Here is an 18,213-nt window from a genome sequence, read left to right as displayed (position 1 = left end):
ATTCTGCAAATATCATAACATGAACGTTACTTTCAGTCTTTTTTATATTCTTGCGTATCGTTTGCATTTTTCTAGGTTCTTGCACATTCAAACTTCCTATGAATGCATAAAGATCCGCGGTCTGCTAATAACCATATAGTTGATGCGACTTTAAACAAAGTAATTAAAAAAAAAAATTGAACCTAAATAGGAATTTATTTTATTCTGCAAATATCATAACACGAACGTTACTTTCAGTCTTTTTTATATTCTTGCGTATCGTTTGCATTTTTCTAGGTTCTTGCGCATTCAAACTTCCTATGAATGCATAAAGATCCGCGGTCTGCTAATAACCATATAGTTGATGCGACTTTAAACAAAGTAATTAAAAAAAAAAATTGAACCTAAATAGGAATTTATTTTATTCTGCAAATATCATAACATGAACGTTACTTTCAGTCTTTTTTATACTCTTGCGTATCGTTTGCATTTTTCTAGGTTTTTGCGCATTCAAACTTCCTACGAATGCATAAAGATCCGCGGTCTGCTAACAACCATATAGTTGATGCGACTTTAAACAAAGTAATTAAAAAAAAAAATTGAACCTAAATAGGAATTTATTTTATTCTGCAAATATCATAACATGAACGTTACTTTCAGTCTTTTTTATATTCTTGCGTATCGTTTGCATTTTTCTAGGTTCTTGCGCATTCAAACTTCCTACGAATGCATAAAGATCCGCGGTCTGCTAATAACCATATAGTTGATGCGACTTTAAACAAAGTAATTAAAAAAAAAAATTGAACCTAAATAGGAATTTATTTTATTCTGCAAATATCATAACATGAACGTTACTTTCAGTCTTTTTTATATTCTTGCGTATTGTTTGCATTTTTCTAGGTTCTTGCGCATTCAAACTTCCTACGAATGCATAAAGATCCGCGGTCTGCTAATAACCATACAGTTGATGCGACTTTAAACAAAGTGATTAAAAAACAGAATAACTTTCCCCAATTTTTGGGCAAATTCGTGATTCCACGCCGATATAACATTATAAAATCGATACGAATAGATTCGCAACTCTGATTAGATATTTATTTCTATAAAGTAAGCGTCCACGTACACCTCCGACGCACCACCGTACACGGCCGTGGCATCTTCTAAAGTAAAATGAACGGCGGTAGGGAACGTCGCGATGCGTAAAGTCGGTGGAATGGTGTCGTAGTACACGAAAATACAGTTGTGCGTACATCACTCGGCTCGGGAGTACAATGAAACACGTGAAAGCGTAGATGCACGCGCGTCGCATAAAAGGTGAGTACGTGCATCGCGGCGCGGCTCCATTGTGAGGCACTCCCGGTCGTCTCGTTTCGCTGTGCATCGCTTTATATGCGACGTACGAATTCAGAGCTCGCGAAAATGAGATTCGTTTCTTGCTTCGATTGGTTGATTCGACCGGTGCGTCGACCCCCGGCGCGACGCTACGATTTCTTCTGCGTTTTTCCTTTTTATTCCCGCCCGCGACACGCGGCAATCCAATTCTCTCGGTGGCACGCTCGACATCCCAGCCGCGAGAGAGAAATTAATTTTAATCGACCGGCTCGAGGCGAGCGACCTTTTTCGCGAAATCTCGCGACCGACCTTGGCTGGGCCTACCTAAAGGTGTAGCTTTCGAAGCTTCGACAAAATCTTTGTTGCGCTTAAGGGGAGAGTCTGGTCCGGCTAATTTTCTAATGCATATAATTTTCAGGTATAATTAATTTTTGTTATCGAAACGTTTTTTTTTACATATAAGGGGCCGTTCAAAGAAGAAAACTTGACAGCGTAGATTCAATTTAAATGTATACATATATAGATATAGTAGTTGCAAGGAAAGAATTCGGTCGAAACGGTGGGACGCATCATCGAATTTTTATCCGATTCACTTGATTCAACGCTTAAATTGAAGGTAATTAAGTTTATATGCTAACGAACCTCGACTCTTAACGAATTATTATTATAGCATAAAGTTATTGCAAAATAACGGCCGACATGCATCGTTCATTTTCATGTTTTTTGCCGGCGTTTTTGCAATCAACAATTTTTTTTTTTTGCAAATTTAGGTTCATACGCATTTTACGTACCTGCTAAAGAAAAAAGTTTTCTAATTTTATCTATCAGATGTTTTCCCAGGGCCGAGAATTCTTTCCTTGCGACTACTATATCTGTATATGTATATATTCGAGTTGAATCTACACTGTCAAATTTTCTTCTTTGAACGTCCCTTTATATGTAAACAAAAGTTTCGATAACAAGAATTAATTATATATCTGGAAATTATAACGATTTGTTTCTGATTGTACACGTATAATTACGTATATGGTTAACAAAGAAAGATTCTTGTTCAAATTGGAGGGAGCTGAGCGTTCGCGAAACTCTCTTTTTGAATCCTTTAGTGGGCAAACGAAGAGTCTGGAAACGATCGCTCGAATAAGAGGCGACCGCGAAGATTCGCGAGAAAGAATACTTACGACTCCGCTCGAATCCGTTCCAAGTAGGTTGCCGAGAGTAGCGCAGCACGCTGGCTTTTTTGACCCACTTCGAAGCTCGCAAGCTCTCGTAACCTTAAAACAGCACTGCTATTCCAGTCCTGTACTTCTACGCGTTGCAAGACTTCGATCGCACGGCGTTTGCTTTCTGGCGTGCTGTTATTTGAAACGCCACCCGTTATACATCTTTATCCGTATCCCCCAATTAAGTAAATTTACTATAGGTCGCATACCTTTTCACAAAGCTGCAGAAACGACGCCTGACATTGTATTTCGCAACGTTATCACCTCGAAAATAAAAGAATTCGTAAACCACGCCTGATTATTAATCAGTGATTAACCCTTTGCACTCGAGAGGTGAGCGGATCTACCAGCGATAATGTTTCTTTAAGTTTAATGTCTTTGAAACTAGAAGGGTCAATGAAATCTTCGAAGTCGATCGAAGCTTAGCATTCGTGGCAGTACAGAATGTATTAGGTGGACTGGAAAGTAATGTCGTTTCTGGGAATCGCGATACTTGTTTATCATTCGTATCAGTTCGTTTACTGTTATCGATCTGTCATTGAAAGTTTGCAAAAGGCTGTCGGTAACGAGGCTGATTACATGATCGATTAAAAATCGAAATTAATTAAGAATGTATTTGTTTGAATTCAATGGACAAGAAGTGACATTACTTTGCGGTCCACCTAATAGAACGCAGAATGCCAAGAAAGCGTCTCGACTTGCTGGTAGATACCAAAAAAGAAGATCTCGAGTGCAAAGGGTTAACAGAGAAATATCGGTGGACCTTTCGGGCACTGCTGAATTCAACAAAAAACGTTCAACGCTGCAGTAATGAAGTTTACGGGCCTCTAAAAGAATTTCGCATTCTCCTTGGTCTCGACGTCGCGAATTTTATTTCCTGCTTCCGCTCCGTTCTAATCTTCGATCCTTCGGCTCGATTCCGATCCCCAGTCACGGTCCGATAACAGGCGCGTTCCTACGGTTTAATGAAAATTGATAACAGGCTCGTTAAGCCCCTTCTCGCCGGAGCAAAGAGACTCGACGGCTGCTAAACAATCGATCGGTCCTCGAGCCATTGTCCGGGCTCTCCCTTTTTAGGTGGTTCAGTATCAGAATTGTAAAAATCACGTTGCAGCCTGACGATCCGATGCGAAAGCAGTGTTGCGCGATTCGTCGTTATTAAAAAGCCTCTTCGGGATACCTCAACAACAGCGTTCAGGGAGGCGGAGGCCTGTTCCTTTGGCGGACTCGAGTAATCGCCGCCGATAACGAGCACTGGGTGCTCCAGATACAGCGAAATCGTTATTGGAAATATCCCCGGCACTAGTTTCGCGTTTCCCGTGGAACGTGACCCGTATTTGCAACAGGACTGCCGCGAAAAGTTCGTCGACTGATACGCGACGGAAAATTTCCACCTTTTCCAGATCTTTTTCCAAACTCGATCGACGAAGAACGCCAAAGTGACGTCTTGCGTATTATTAACACTCCAGAAAAATCGTACTCTCTCTAATTAATTTAACTATTGGCAGATTAATATTTCCGGTCATAGAAAAGTTGAGTTGAAATATTATTTCCATCGATCTCTGAAGGGGCCCGACTCGCCTCACGTTTGACCGATAAGTACCGAAGCGCGTCACGAGAATCTACAAATCGAATCCCAGAGGAGCAGTGGTCGCGTAGTTTACGTATCCCTTTCCGAATCCCTTTCAGTGGTTCTGATATTCAATCCGTGTACGCCGCGCGGCCCACGATAAATAAGCGCTCGTCGTAATTACACGTTGCGATTATTGTAGAGTATTATACTCTCGTGCCAAGAAGAGACCGCCGATTCTATCCTTACACGCAGAGGGACATTGTTCTTCGCCTGGCAGTATACCAACGTCGTCTCACGTTTCCCACCGGGCCCGACCACCGTGTCTCAAACCTGGACACGATCTGGAAACAATCTGTACTCGGTGTACTTGCTGTCGTTTAACGCGTTGGTCACCCAATCCAGACAGTATTTTTCATTTAGAGAGTAAAAGAATGAATTAGATGAGACACGAAATGTAAATAGGATTCGTAAACAGCTTTCGTTAGAAAATTAAATACTAGATAGCAGATTAAAATACAGCAGATGTTAAATTATCTATTTTTCGATGGTCGCTGAATGATCTACGCAAAATAAAATAACAGCATTATCCTCCGTCACGAACGCATAAAATTCGCGAGTCCATAGAAACCGTCCAGTTGCTCGCTCGCGATTCTGGTTACTTACGGTTAACTTGAAGCTAGACTTGAAATGAATTTTAATTTAATAGGTAACAACGATGATTATTATTCGCGGCACGGATATCATCACGGCCCTGTAGCCTACTTAAAAATGAAGATACGTAGAACGACGGTGAAGTAATAGAGATCACGCGAAGGCCGTTAATTAAACCGAGAAAATCTGTGCGTCGCGTCGCGGCTAATGGGAACGCAAGAAAAGAAATTGCGAATTCCGCAAAGGAAGTCGGTGTAACACGAACGCGCTCGGCGTAAAAGTAGATTTTATTCGATGCACATGTCCAGGACGGACAAGAACTGGAATGCTCAGAATGTTAATCGTTTAATGGGGTATAATCGGTTAATGGGAGCCAGCATTCAGCCGAACCCCTCGCACGTGCCGAACGGTCGCGATTCTTCGCTTTTACCTCTTCGTACGGTCTTTATCCGAACGACAAAAATCCTCGACGAGAACGTAAAGGTAACTTCTGGACCTCGTAGAGCAATGATTTTTAACATCGCGGAGCGTAAGAGCTGTTACGGTACAAGACGATGTTACTAGCGATGCCTTCTGTCCCGAAACATGCGCTACGCGTCGGTCTCCTAATTTATGCACGTTTCCACCGTGTTTTTCGGGTGTAAGAGAGACTCGCAGAGTCGGGGTACCACGAAATAACGGAGAAATTGAATAGGCAGAAGGTGGAATGATAAATGGTGGCGACCAGCAGCATGGTGTATGAGGAGATCGTCGGGATACGGGGCAGCTGACCCCAGCCACCGCGCACGCTTTTCACGCGCGAGATGCCCCACAGCTTGAACTCCGCTTCCGCCAACTCCGCCAACACGGGACCGAATCACCAGGCCTACGCACACCAGCCTTATCATCGACCGAACGGAGATGGACTCCAGCCAGAGGTATTTATCGTCTTTTTCGTTGCACGATAATATTACTGGTCGGGCAAACGCGTCTCACTGTCGCTAATCGTCGCGTTGCGAGGTGGCTTTACATCGCGTTTAGGTAGTTTCCTAGTTCCTAGTTTCGGTAAGTCTTTAGACGCGAGCCGTTGCTTCCATGAAAGTTCTATAAACATTAATCTCTGTGAAAAGCCGAATTCCTAAATGAATTCACGGTATTACCGCGCGATCGCTTATAAACAACTCGAAACGGACCAAATATCTCGCGTTAATGTCGAAAGATGGTTTAAATAAATATCATCGTTGTGAGTGCGACGGTTCATTGCCTGCAGAATCACTCGCACCAAGAATTCTCCTGATCCGACACCTTCTTTAACCTTTTCCACTCGACGAAACAGAAAGATTCGCTTTCTCGAGATCGGTTCGAATAAGAATTTTTACTCGGTAAACTCGTAGCTTCTTAACGCTGTTTTCCGATTAAACGAGAACGATACTTGAACGTAGAAAGAGCCGGTGGATTTCGACACGTCGCATCTACGCGGTGCACCGGCCGAGGTCGAGGCACTGGTGCACAACATCAAAGAGGTTGCGCAGCAGTTTCTTTACCACTGGAGAACCTTTCCCATCGTCCTTCCGCCGTCGCTCTCCACGTGCGCGGAAGGCGAGGACACGCTCGCCAGGAAGAAACACCACCTGAGAGACCTGTTCGTCGCGCCTAGTTTCGACGAGTTGGATTCGGTGGCTGTTGACAGCAAGGGCGAGCCCAGGAGGCTGACCAAGAAGCAGCTGGAGAGCATCAGTAAGAGAGGGTAGGTTCCTAGGGTTGCAACGAGATGCGTAGTATTCCTCTATCTCTGTAGGTAACAGTAGAACCAGAGTCTTGAGATCCCTTGTCACGTCCTTGACCCATCAGTTGCAACACGTTCAGCAGAGCGGTGCGTAAGCGTCGAGCGGTGCTGTTCCGTTTTTAAGAAGGCGCTATCAGGGTACCGGATAACAGGGAACGTCCAATAGACACTTGTCTTCGTTTAAAATATGGACGTTCCCTGTTTGTAGTAAAATGTCACGTGTCTGAACGATTGACAAAAGTGTATGAAATTTCAGGGAAACGTTGTAATTAGGACTGAAACTGTTTGGATGTATCTGTTCTAAGGCTGGAACTATTCAATCCATATACATACATATACGTATCGTAATATTCAAATATTACCACTGTCTAGATGATTGATTGGTGCACACGATACATGGAACTGAGGAAACGGCATTGGACTTTGAATACCGATCAGACCAGGCTTCTTGTTGCAACTTATGGATTAATGACACCCATACTTTCCCTAACAATGCTTCCAGACAACGTACGGTAGTCAGTGTGTTGTTTAGAACTAGTGGTTAGTCATTTCACATAATATGCACAGGTATACTCACCTGTATAGAAGGTCGCCGATATACTAATACTAATGTCAATGGATGTCTGTTGACTAGGCTTGTACGAAGCTCTCACAGTGCAAACGCTAGACTCTTATTAGGCCATAGGAAATACAATCGCGGTAGAACCGTTAGTAACATCTTTTCTTTTGAAACAATATCAAAAATACTGTTACTGGTAAATGTCTGGAAAGAGAACTCGTTGAAAATGAAATACTCGTTTAGCTACAAAGAAAACTCATGGTAGAACCATTAGTAACGACTTTGCCATTGAAACAATATCAAAAATACTGTTACTGGTAAATGTTTGGAAAGAGAACTCGTTGAAAATGAAATACTCGTTTAGCTACAAAGAAAACTCATGGTAGAACCATTAGTAACGACTTTGCCGTTGAAACAATATCAAAAATACTGTTACTGGTAAATGTTTGGAAAGAGAACTCGTTGAAAATGAAATACTCGTTTAGCTATAATAGAACTGGACCATCCGTATGTACGAATGTAAAGCTTTTGATAAATTGCAGACAGTTGAAAAGGAAGTAAGGATAGCGGGGTGAAATTACAATAAATTCCCGATCGGTGGTCTCGTTTTCAAGACGATACATGTTCTCTCGTGTCCGATAATATTTTAACAATTTTTGTAAAGCTTTCAGAAGGAGAAGTACGGAAAACCGAAGAAGCTGAATGCCACTCAATTGGAGAGCATTCGAAGATGCGGGTATGTCATACACCAGCGTCACACAATATTCAAAGCAACGTTGACCGAATGTATATCGATATATATTTTGTACAGCGACAAAGTAGAAATTGAAATCACTCGCTCTCATGACCTAACGATGGACGATCTCCCCTCTTAACAATTTTTATACGACGCACAGAACTCGCGTCAGCATGATTTCGATCAGCCCTGTTTCAAATTCATCCCCATTTACTAGTCGTAATTCGAGCGTTTCAAAACGAGCCGTTGTCGAACGCGATGCTCGATCCATGCAGAGGTTTGGGTTCTTACGATTAGAATCGCCGCAGCTTTTTTTTAACCCTTGTGATAGTTTTTAACACGTTCGCGTCGACGCGCATTATCCACGACGGTTACAGGGTGGACAGCGGACACCTTCAAAAGCGTGGAATCCACTCTCGGCGCGAACGTGTTAAGCAACCGTGGCATGACGCAAATGTACATAATAATTTGCGAGATCTTATTGTTTGTTGTTAGAGCACAATGTATACACATGTATGGTGTAGGTCACTCCTTTGTTTCTAGCGTTAGAATGTGCTTGTACCGTAGCAAGAAATTTTCTTGGCTTTAGTTCTACCAACGAGGATAAGCAACGTAATAGATTAATGTTTCACGTTATCGGAGGAACTGCGATCGCACAAAAGTTTCGGGGATTTCATTGAAACGACATTAACGACGTACTTTTCCAAGAAACTTTTGTTCGTAACACGTGTATGTTGATGTTTCATTTACGACGTAGACAAGATTCTGTATCTAGACTCTCGTCATGTTTTCATTCTAGCGACGCTTGCCTTCATAGAAGATTCATTTTCCAGGGAATTCGAAGTCGATTCGATCAATTTCGCTGGTCAGACCCATCGATGGAAGTTAAGCGGTCTTCTTCAACGTGGACGAGATCGAAGGCGAGACGCGTTGCTTCGCGATCTTGCTTTGGCGACCAGATTCCTTGTAGTTACAGCAAAAGCTAGACTAGTCTCCCATTGCTTCAGTATTTCGCAGTCTCTGAAAGCACTGTTAACGGGGCTATTACGGCTTCTTGGTAAGCTATTACCGTTTCTTTAGACCTCTGCAAACTCTCCGGACGCTGTAATTCTGCTAATTACTAATTTATGTTCAGACATAATAATTGGCGTGCCGTCTCTTCAAGCGCATAACCTGGATGCGAAAATCAGGGAGGAACGTTGCCGATACTTGGTTGCCGAATTGGTGTGCAGGGTAAGGGTCTGTTTGTTCTCAAATATCATGTATTACGTTGTCCAAAAAGTTTCTTTCGCTTTATTAATAAGTAATACATGCGCGATAGTTTATGTTTTATGTTACATTACTGGATTGTGCGCGATTCATTTTCCTCCGTTACTGTTACAACATGAATATCTATGAAATTAGATCGTCGATTTATATAAACACGACCGGATCAAATAATCGAGTGCAACTCGCGAAAGAAACTTTCGGGACAGCCTAATATTATTACTAGACTGCGGAACTTTACGCGTTTATAGGAAATTTGAACGCACAAGAAATTACAAAATGCAAACAATATTCAAGAATAGAAAAAAGATTGAAAGTAAAGTTCATGTTATAATACTTGCAATATAAAATAAATTCCTATTTAGATTCAATTTTTTTTAGGCACGTTCGCGAACATTTTATTTTGCATCAAGATCCGCAGTCTAATTATTACATACATAAAAACTTTTTTTTTTTTTTATTTATTTATTTCGAAATAATCCAACCTGCTCTTGTGTTACGAACGCAGCCAGAATATGAAGATTCTCTGGAACTTCTGTGCGGCTTTGTCCGAAAACAGCTGCGACGAGCAACCATGGAGAAATTCGAAGTGGAACGAGAATTGTCGCAACTGTTGCCTATCCCGGTTCCTTTCGTATTCGGAACGCCCGGCGGAGCGGTGGTTGACCTTAGATTATTTAGCAGGGACATAATCAGAAAAGCTTTACCGATTCTAGTTGCTATTTTGGAGAGAGAGACGCGAGGCTGGTTTCTTCATTTCAGAGAAAGACTGATATCGGAATTGAGAGCGCGGAAGAAGCCGGATGAAGAGATCGAAAAGGTATAAATCACCCAGAAAATATTTAATCGAATTTTTCTTGAATCGCTGTTAAACTGTTATTGCTGTCGTAACTTTTAGGAAGTTAACGAAGCTGTTATGCGAGAATATCTGCAGAGGGTCTTCTCCAATATTTTGTCGCATCCGGATATACTTGACCTTGGGACTGGAATCGCTCAACTTCTCGTCCAACAAGCACAGTCGGTTGTGTTGATGCATCGAGCGGTAGAAACAGTGCAACGTAAACTGTTGCAAACTAAAGAGTCGCTGAGACGTCATATCGAAAACGAACACCCTGTGCTCTCTCGAATAGAACCATGGATGCGTGACAGGATGAGAGAAGTCGAAGACAAGTTTATAGAAGAGTGCGAGTGGAGCGCGCACGAAGAAGCTCTAACGCTGTGCACTCATCAAAATTTACAACAGACGGTTTATTTCCTTAACCGTGATTTAACCTTTATGAAAGAGGTGCGTAAAATACGTTAAATGATCTGTGGTCTAGCAATACCGTTACTTTTATTATGGAGAAATAATGCACTTTCAGCGGGAGCCAGTTTTGTTGAAAGAACTGCGCAAAGTAAAAACACCCACAAGGAGTTTCCAGTGGCCGACTCAAATATGGCTTCCAAAGAATTGGATCGTTAGGCGAAACTTCCAAGGTCAGTCTGAAGTTATACCAACGGTGCTGAGTACCACTCCGACATCCATTACAACGCCTCGTGCTGATCCGAGTCAACCGGTCTTCTTAGTCGAAAGAGAAATCGTACATACGACCACTACGAGGTTCGTCGTTGTCGAACTATCCCGATTGATATTTATCGGATTATTAACCGATTCTAAAATGTTTGAACAGATGGCCCATGTGGCGTTGGATAAACTATGTAGCTAGGACATGGTGTTGGACTTGGAATGCAATGTTCTTGTTAGGTGTAGCAGTGCCGTGGTGTAGTCCAGTCTCCATCCGGGCTTTGTTACTTGTCCAACCTTTCACTCCTGATCTAGAATTAAGTCAACTAAACGGTACCTTGTTTCCCAGAAAGTCATCTCAAATGCCCACTCTTTGTTCTCGATTGATAGCTCTTTGGAGACATATTAGTAAAAGCCGAACACATTTCGAAACGGAACCGGATACTGGTAACACACATTTTAAATACAGTACCGATACACTCCGTGGGAATATGTTTCTTCGCCAACTAATTTATTTCTTATTTCACCGTAGGATTTATTGGAAAGGGAATGACAAGGCATTTAAACAGGTTATGGAATTATGGCGTGAAAGGACTTCTAGGAACACTCGTGATACTGTTTATTTTTCCCGTCATGTGTATACTCACAAGTCTGGGATCACTCGTTATTGCGCTTACTGCGGTTTTGTGGTTCGTTGACCGAGCGTTGCGTTTTCATTAATATTTCACGTTAGTTCATTTGAACCGCTAATAGCGCCTTAAACCATTCTAGGATGCCTTTGATTACTTTGACGTTGCACGCGTTCATGGCGCTTATAATGGATCTGGATAGTCCAGAACCAAGTCGAAATCGATACTTAGTCATTATGGAAGCGTTAATTTGGAATATCGGTGTACAAGGGTGTCTACAACCAATTGCAGCGTTAATTGTAGCTCTTTTTTTGTGTCCCATCATTTCTTTTGTGATACTTACAGGTATGCTAAGAATGAAATTGACCAGCCGCTAATACGCGTTCGCTAAACTTCTATGAAATATATCGTTATTTTGTAGTTGCTGTGATACGTTACTGGATCAGAGTGGTCTGGGACACGGCTATGTTTCATTTAGTAATAAAGAACAGGGGTCGTATACCTGCCAGTGATAGCTTTGTGGTTAAAAGGATAGCCGGGCCAGGATTAACATCTGATTATTACTATCAAGTATGTGTCAGAACGTAAAATTAATAGCAATCCCATCGCTGATCGTTTCATTCTTATTCACAGATTAGACCAGAGCAAGCATTAGCTGCATTCGAAGCGAAATTAGAGTTAGACGAGCTGTTGGCTTTCCAACAGGAAACAGAACGATTAATTACTCAACCGCAGAGAGATTTTACTCAGTTTGTAGAAGCTTGTTTTGGCCCATTTGCCGCTAGTCTTGCTAAAGCGAAAGACCCGTACAAATCGCTTGAAAAAGAAGCCAAAGATTTAATTGCTGTGTTACATGAAAAATTGGATAGACGTAGGAAGAATTTACAAACTGGACTCGCAATGGTCGTGAGAAGTAAAATAAAACTTACCACCTTTGACTTAAAGGTGATTACCGTTTGTAATTCATTCTCAAAAATTGTTCGTAATTTTGAATTTACCAATTTTCAATAATAATAATGTAGGTAGTCATACAACAAGGAGCTCTTATGCTGGAACGTCTCTATCCTGCTCACGTGTTCGCGAGATTATCAGGAAACGAAGAGGATTTTTGGGAAAATAAAGGTTTAAGCGTCGGTGACTGGGCTGGTTTAGCCGGTCTTATGTACGCGGATATTTTCAGTTTAAATTTTCTTCAACCTCTCGACGATATGGACACAAAGTTTAGGTTAGAACCTCATCCAGGCGTCGATCTGTCGCGTTATACGGATATGGTTCACAGCACCGAACTTGGTGGAACCAATGGCCCAGATTTGCTCGGAGCCGTATATGCACCACGTGGAAATATACAAGTTTATAGCCCTTACCTGGAAGTTTCAGCTTTCAACCCGCGAGCCAAGCAAACCAGTAGCAGTAGAAAGTCTGACAAACGATGGTAAACTATGATGTCCTATTATATATTTTCTATTAATCGAGTTACAATTACTACAGAGGAACATGAAAGTTGTTTGTTTTCCAGCGATACTGGGGGGCTGTTAACGTCAACGAGAATTAAGAAACGCACAACGTCAACAAATGGAACCACAGAAGCGCGTTGGCAACCGTGGAAGCGACAAATTCGTCCTTACAGTGCGGAAAAGTTATTGATTCCGCTTCCTATTCCGCATCCGGCTCATATAGCTGTTACTATTCACAATCGCGACTCCGAAAGTCCGATTCCTCTTGACTCGGAGCTCTGTCAAAACATACTAAGAGCAATTGAAGAGTCGCCTGGTGAAATGTCTACCGAGTATGTTAGTCGTTACAGAGGCGCGGGGGATTCTAGCTTTGATTCAGTGGCTTCGCACTCTTCGGTTTCTGTTGAGACTGGCTTAGACAAAGACAATGAAACGCAAGAAACCGCCACTACCGAGAAGGAAGGTGAAACTTACCATTGGACTTTATCTAATTGGGGCGGTGGTATGACGAGAAGAAGAAATAATTCTGGATCTATAAAAGTTGATTTAGCATCTCCAGAAGACGTTACTCTGGACACGGATACCACCAGAGTGATGTTCAGTACATATGGAACAACTGTTTAAATTTAGTTCGCTGTTACATCAGGTAAATATATATATATAATAGGTGCGAATAGAAACGAATAAGTATAGATTAAAAATCAAGTAGAATTAGATGCGATTTTGTTGTCTATATAATTTTATAAATTTGCATTTATTTATTTAATTTTTATTCGTATGAAGTAGATTAAGTAAAATTTCTGTCATCAAACGAGTTTTAAATTTAAAATCAATTTTATCTAAAATATCCAGGAAAGCTTCATTTGATCTGCATATTATTATATACTTTTTTTAACAATATATTATCATCATTTTCACTGTAGCAAGATGTCATCTTTTATGCCTACTTAAAGATCTTATAAATCCATCCTTAAGATAGTCCGCGATTAATGTAAGTTAATCGGTGGCTATTATTAAAAGTATTAATTTTTGTTGAAAAATTAAGTGAACTCTTGTGGTTGATATAACGATAAGTATAGAATGCTCATCTGCAAAGTCTGGGATGTCATTACAGATTCATAACTTTTATGTATACAGATTATGAACAGAGTCGAATAATTAGAATTTTAGTGTATGAATGGTTAACGCCATTAAAAAGCCTCTTTAAATCTATGTTGAGAAAATTATACAACATTCATACTGATATATTGTATATAGATAGTTAATTGTATAAATAAACTTGTTAATGTAACGATACCTCAAATAAATTTTCTTGTTGTTTATGCTAAAGGCCATTTACATAAATACATAAAAGTTTGCTCTCTTTCAATATTTACATAATTCATATGAGATAGAATCATAGCGGTATTTCTTCCGAAATTATTCGTAAAATTTCAAGCTGCCAGTATAATGTATATACATAAGTTGACAGTCATTCCTTAAGATTATTTCTTAATAATTTACATTATTCCTTAATTTAACAAACGATATTCAACAAATTCTTTATCGTTAACAGTTAATTGATCGACCTACGTTCGAGATTTCAAAATTGTCGTTTAGATATCATGCATATAGTAACCAGTTAATCTTAGGCACGTCTTTGAATGACTGTAAACATTTTTTAAAATCATTTTTCGCTAATTTTAATAGAAGTACTATTAATGTGTATGTACATAAGGGGATTACACTACATATTTCAATGTCAAGTAGTTGGGTTATGAATTGAACTTTAATTAAAGTTGTACAATACAAAATACAATATCTTCTATTGTATCGGGACTATTAGATCGTATTACGGAAATGGAAATTGAATAATACAAAAATAAATATTATAGTATTTTAATATTTCGATATATTCATTGAAACATGTAGCAATATATCCATATAAATTTGCAGTCGCACAATGTAAAATGCAATATATATCGCAAGAAATTGTTTTTGTTTGCGTTACGGCACTAAAAAGATCGTGCCTGAATACAATCGAATAAAGAAAACATACAATTTTAAAGTTACTGTCCGTATTTAAAAAATACATTTTAGTAAATGCAATTAGATATTTGAATCCAGACGTCGTAAACGATAGGAACCAGTGTTAAGCGATAATAATTATACAATTGTCCTTTTTGACCAGTTTTTGTTTGCCGTCAAACTGAACTAAGAGTAGTTAAGAATCTAAGCGCTCCGTTTTTGAAGGAAAGGCACATTTTGGAAATTGCCTCCAAATTTACTAATATAACGCACAAATCCATCCAATGGAAAACATCCAAAGAAAATACTGTTATAGTTTTTATTAACTATACAGTTAATTAATAATTGCATAATATCCATCCAGGAGTGCTCAATATTGGTACGAACCTAAGTGTGTCTGATGGCAAACAGAATAATGCAGTATATACAAATACGAAACCTCTTGTAACAATAATGTTTCAAAATATTAAAAACCCATGTTTGCAGAAGAAAATTGATTTTAAATCGAAAAATTATCGTAGAATACCGTAATGTTATTACTTCTTACAGAAAACAAATGATGCATAAATGAAATGAAATGAGTAGTACATATTGTAATAGGTATAAAAGCTATAGGGGAAAAATTGTATTGTGAATGTAGCATTAATCAAACATGCATACGTACAAACCAAATGTGTATTATTTTCATATACTGTAAAGGCATTATATTTTTATCAGTAAATGGTTCGATAAATGGTTTGCATTTAGTTTGTCTAGGTATTGAATATGAATCGCACTACAAGACTTTCGTTAAATATTCCATAGACAAAAAAGTAATTGTACAAAGCCGAACAAGTTATGAAAAAAATATATAGAACATTTGCAACATCACCGAAAACGAACATAAACTTAAAATCGTAACTAGTTATACAGAATTTACGTAGGGATCTAAATTACATATAGATAAATTATAGCACCAAATGTCTACTACTTAATATTAAAATACCACTTTTCCCTTAAATCTTGATTTTAATAACCGCTATTACTATGTAAAACTGTATAATACTATTATCATGTACACCAAGCGTACTGGCATAATGTAATATATTAGCTGTACTCCTTCGCAATTTATTATAAAATATTTCTTATAACGATTCCTTTTTGTCGTAAACAATTATTTATGTTATTGCCATAATGTAATTAAAATGCCTTCGTCTTCTTCTGCACACTTTCAATCGTTGTATGTATGTTTCTTCAAAATATTATCGTATTTCTTTACGTTTTTGTATACATTAAACATAAGTGTGACGAAAGATATGCGTAAATTTTCGTTTACATCCTTTTTATACATACCAAATACCTTAAATACTCAAAAAAATGTTCAAATATCGCTAAAGGATAGGAAATATACAGTCTTTATTCGTTTTTCACATTTATCTGCAGAAAAATAATTCCCTATTTTACAATCATGCAAAAGAACGTGCAAACAGTAATCGTTACTGTCACGTTCTCTTTATTTCTCAGTAATTTTTGAAAAATGGATAATCATCCGAATGTTAATGCCAGGCATTGAATTTTTATGAATCACTCGTCGAACTTTCTGGACAAAACGTGATGCGTATTTTCGTTCCGATTGGCTACAGCTCGATGCTCTGATTCGCAACAGACACGGAATTGCGCATGCTTTGGAAATGGTATATTCCAACCATACATACGTATCGTTTGAACTAAATATTGTAAATCTTCTAGCGATTTTTCTCAAATGTAATAAAAAAAACGTTAAATGATATTCGTTTAACGAGCGAAATATATTTTGTAAAATGTTTATTCGGGTAAAGAAAAAATTTGCTCGGCGACAATGTACGTATTTCGATACGTTGATTCGGAAGAGTGGGGGTACAGAAAGCGTACCGCTTGTGCGCGACAAGCTAGTGTTAAACGTTGCATATCGCGGTTTACAAATCACGAAACGTGGTCCGACAAGTTTAGACAATCGTCATCGTGAAAAAATTGACAAAGCTGACCGTACTCAACACAGGTATCTAAATATGTATCGGAATCGTCGCGAGGAAGCGATAAGAGATCATTCATACGCGCAGCCTTTACGATAACGAAACTTACGTTGGCAAGGAGTAAACGTGCCTGTGATTATTCAAGTACGATTGTGTTAAAGAAAAAGCAAGTTGTGAAACCCGTAGCATCAGCGACCAAACTAGTAATGCAGTTTGAAGTTAACACGGCGTCGGAGTGAAAGTGATACGGCACGAGAACGTATTCTACCATCGAAACTACGTAATCGTAAATGTGCCCTTACGACGAAGAAAACGAAACCGCGTTCGATTTGATTCTTTTGCAACGTGGAAATAATTTAAAAAATAACATTGGCCGTGAGTCACGATCCTTCGTAATGCATATATTTCTCATTGGACAAACTGTATAGTTTTCTTTTTTTAAACAAATTCTACACAGATACGACATACGTTCTTGCAACGTTAAGGGGAAAAAAAGAGAAATAAGAGACAGAAAAAGGAATTACAGTCAAGTATTTACGCGAGAAGTGGAAACCGATATATGTCGAATTGGAAAAAATGATCGAAAACAATTAGAGTTGGAAAGTAATATAAGAAGAGCACGTAAAATCGTACGTGTAATCGATATTCGATGGATAAAAGGTATCAAAAAAAAGATTAAAGGCAGTCGGGTTGGTGTTCGCAAAAGGCGCAGTTACACGTTGCCGAATCAGATTCAGCGAGAACGTAGCACAGAATCGGAACTCTCGATCGAAGTCGAGCGCGTGGGAATCGATCGTTGCAATTTTCGACGTACGTTCCCCAGCTCTTTTTCGTTCCCGATAGAAGGGCGCTGTACGGCGATCACGTTTCGCGGGGGCCGTACGAAAAATGCTGCGACAGGCGAAGTGAGAGAAGTCGTCGAGCGTTTCTTTTTGGTCTGGAAATACCGGCATTCGTACGGGAGCGTGTTTACGTGCGGGCGAACCAAAACATCAATGACCTTGAAAGAGGAGAAGTCACGTGACCGTGAGAGAGCACGAGGATTGGACAGCCGAGGCGCATATAATGTGTATTGCGCCGTGCGCGGCCTGCGTCCCGCATTCCGTGTCCGATAGATGGTAGAAGGTTTAGCGGGGGAAAAGGGGCGAAAGACAGACTACGCGACGGCAACGACGACGGCAACGACGAGGACGACGAGAAAGACGAGAGAGATTGCCGTTCGCCCGTACGTTCGTGTGTGTGCGCGCGCGTTGCTCCGTTGTGTGCGCCCCCAAGATGAAGTCCGACTCTAAACCTTTGTTGACAGCTCAGGCGGAAAAGGCGAATCATTACACGTAAGTAAGCGCCCGCCGGGCCGGTCGCGTGCTACGTGAGAAAAGTGAGAATCAAAAAAATATTGGAGGCCAAAAAGTGCGTGATCGAAAGTGGAGTGCAAAACACGAAAAAAAAAAAAATAATAATAAAATTAATAACATACGTACACGTATACGCATACGTAAATAAATACTAAAGAAAAAAAAAAATAATAAACGGGAGAGAGAGAAAAC

At 39.8% G+C, this 18,213-nt stretch overlaps 1 protein-coding gene across 5 annotated transcripts in view; it reads left to right on the top strand.

Annotated features, from left to right (window-relative positions):
• The window catches only part of LOC128880755 (uncharacterized), a 25,827-nt gene extending 7,626 nt beyond the window's left edge, over positions 1-18,201 (top strand). For 2 of the 5 annotated variants that reach the window (XM_054131147.1, XM_054131148.1), the window contains exons 2-16: positions 5,450-5,672; positions 6,177-6,481; positions 7,744-7,815; positions 8,649-8,872; positions 8,951-9,048; positions 9,590-9,901; positions 9,980-10,366; positions 10,443-10,681; positions 10,752-11,032; positions 11,118-11,274; positions 11,357-11,559; positions 11,636-11,784; positions 11,848-12,159; positions 12,237-12,646; positions 12,731-18,201. In XM_054131147.1, coding sequence (XP_053987122.1) covers positions 5,559-5,672; positions 6,177-6,481; positions 7,744-7,815; positions 8,649-8,872; positions 8,951-9,048; positions 9,590-9,901; positions 9,980-10,366; positions 10,443-10,681; positions 10,752-11,032; positions 11,118-11,274; positions 11,357-11,559; positions 11,636-11,784; positions 11,848-12,159; positions 12,237-12,646; positions 12,731-13,292 — 3,825 coding nt within the window. In that variant the 5' untranslated portion in view covers positions 5,450-5,558 and the 3' untranslated portion in view covers positions 13,293-18,201. The remainder of the gene's footprint in view (positions 1-5,449; positions 5,673-6,176; positions 6,482-7,743; positions 7,816-8,648; positions 8,873-8,950; positions 9,049-9,589; positions 9,902-9,979; positions 10,367-10,442; positions 10,682-10,751; positions 11,033-11,117; positions 11,275-11,356; positions 11,560-11,635; positions 11,785-11,847; positions 12,160-12,236; positions 12,647-12,730) is intronic. The other 3 variants (XR_008457911.1, XM_054131146.1, XM_054131149.1) reach the window with 3 other exon arrangements.
• Positions 18,202-18,213: the final 12 nt, after the last annotated feature.

The sequence above is a fragment of the Hylaeus volcanicus genome, chromosome 8, assembly GCF_026283585.1.
Source record: "Hylaeus volcanicus isolate JK05 chromosome 8, UHH_iyHylVolc1.0_haploid, whole genome shotgun sequence".
NCBI classification, from domain to species: domain Eukaryota; kingdom Metazoa; phylum Arthropoda; class Insecta; order Hymenoptera; family Colletidae; genus Hylaeus; species Hylaeus volcanicus.
Note: the sequence above shows the minus strand (reverse complement) of the source record. Positions and strands in the feature narration are given on the sequence as shown.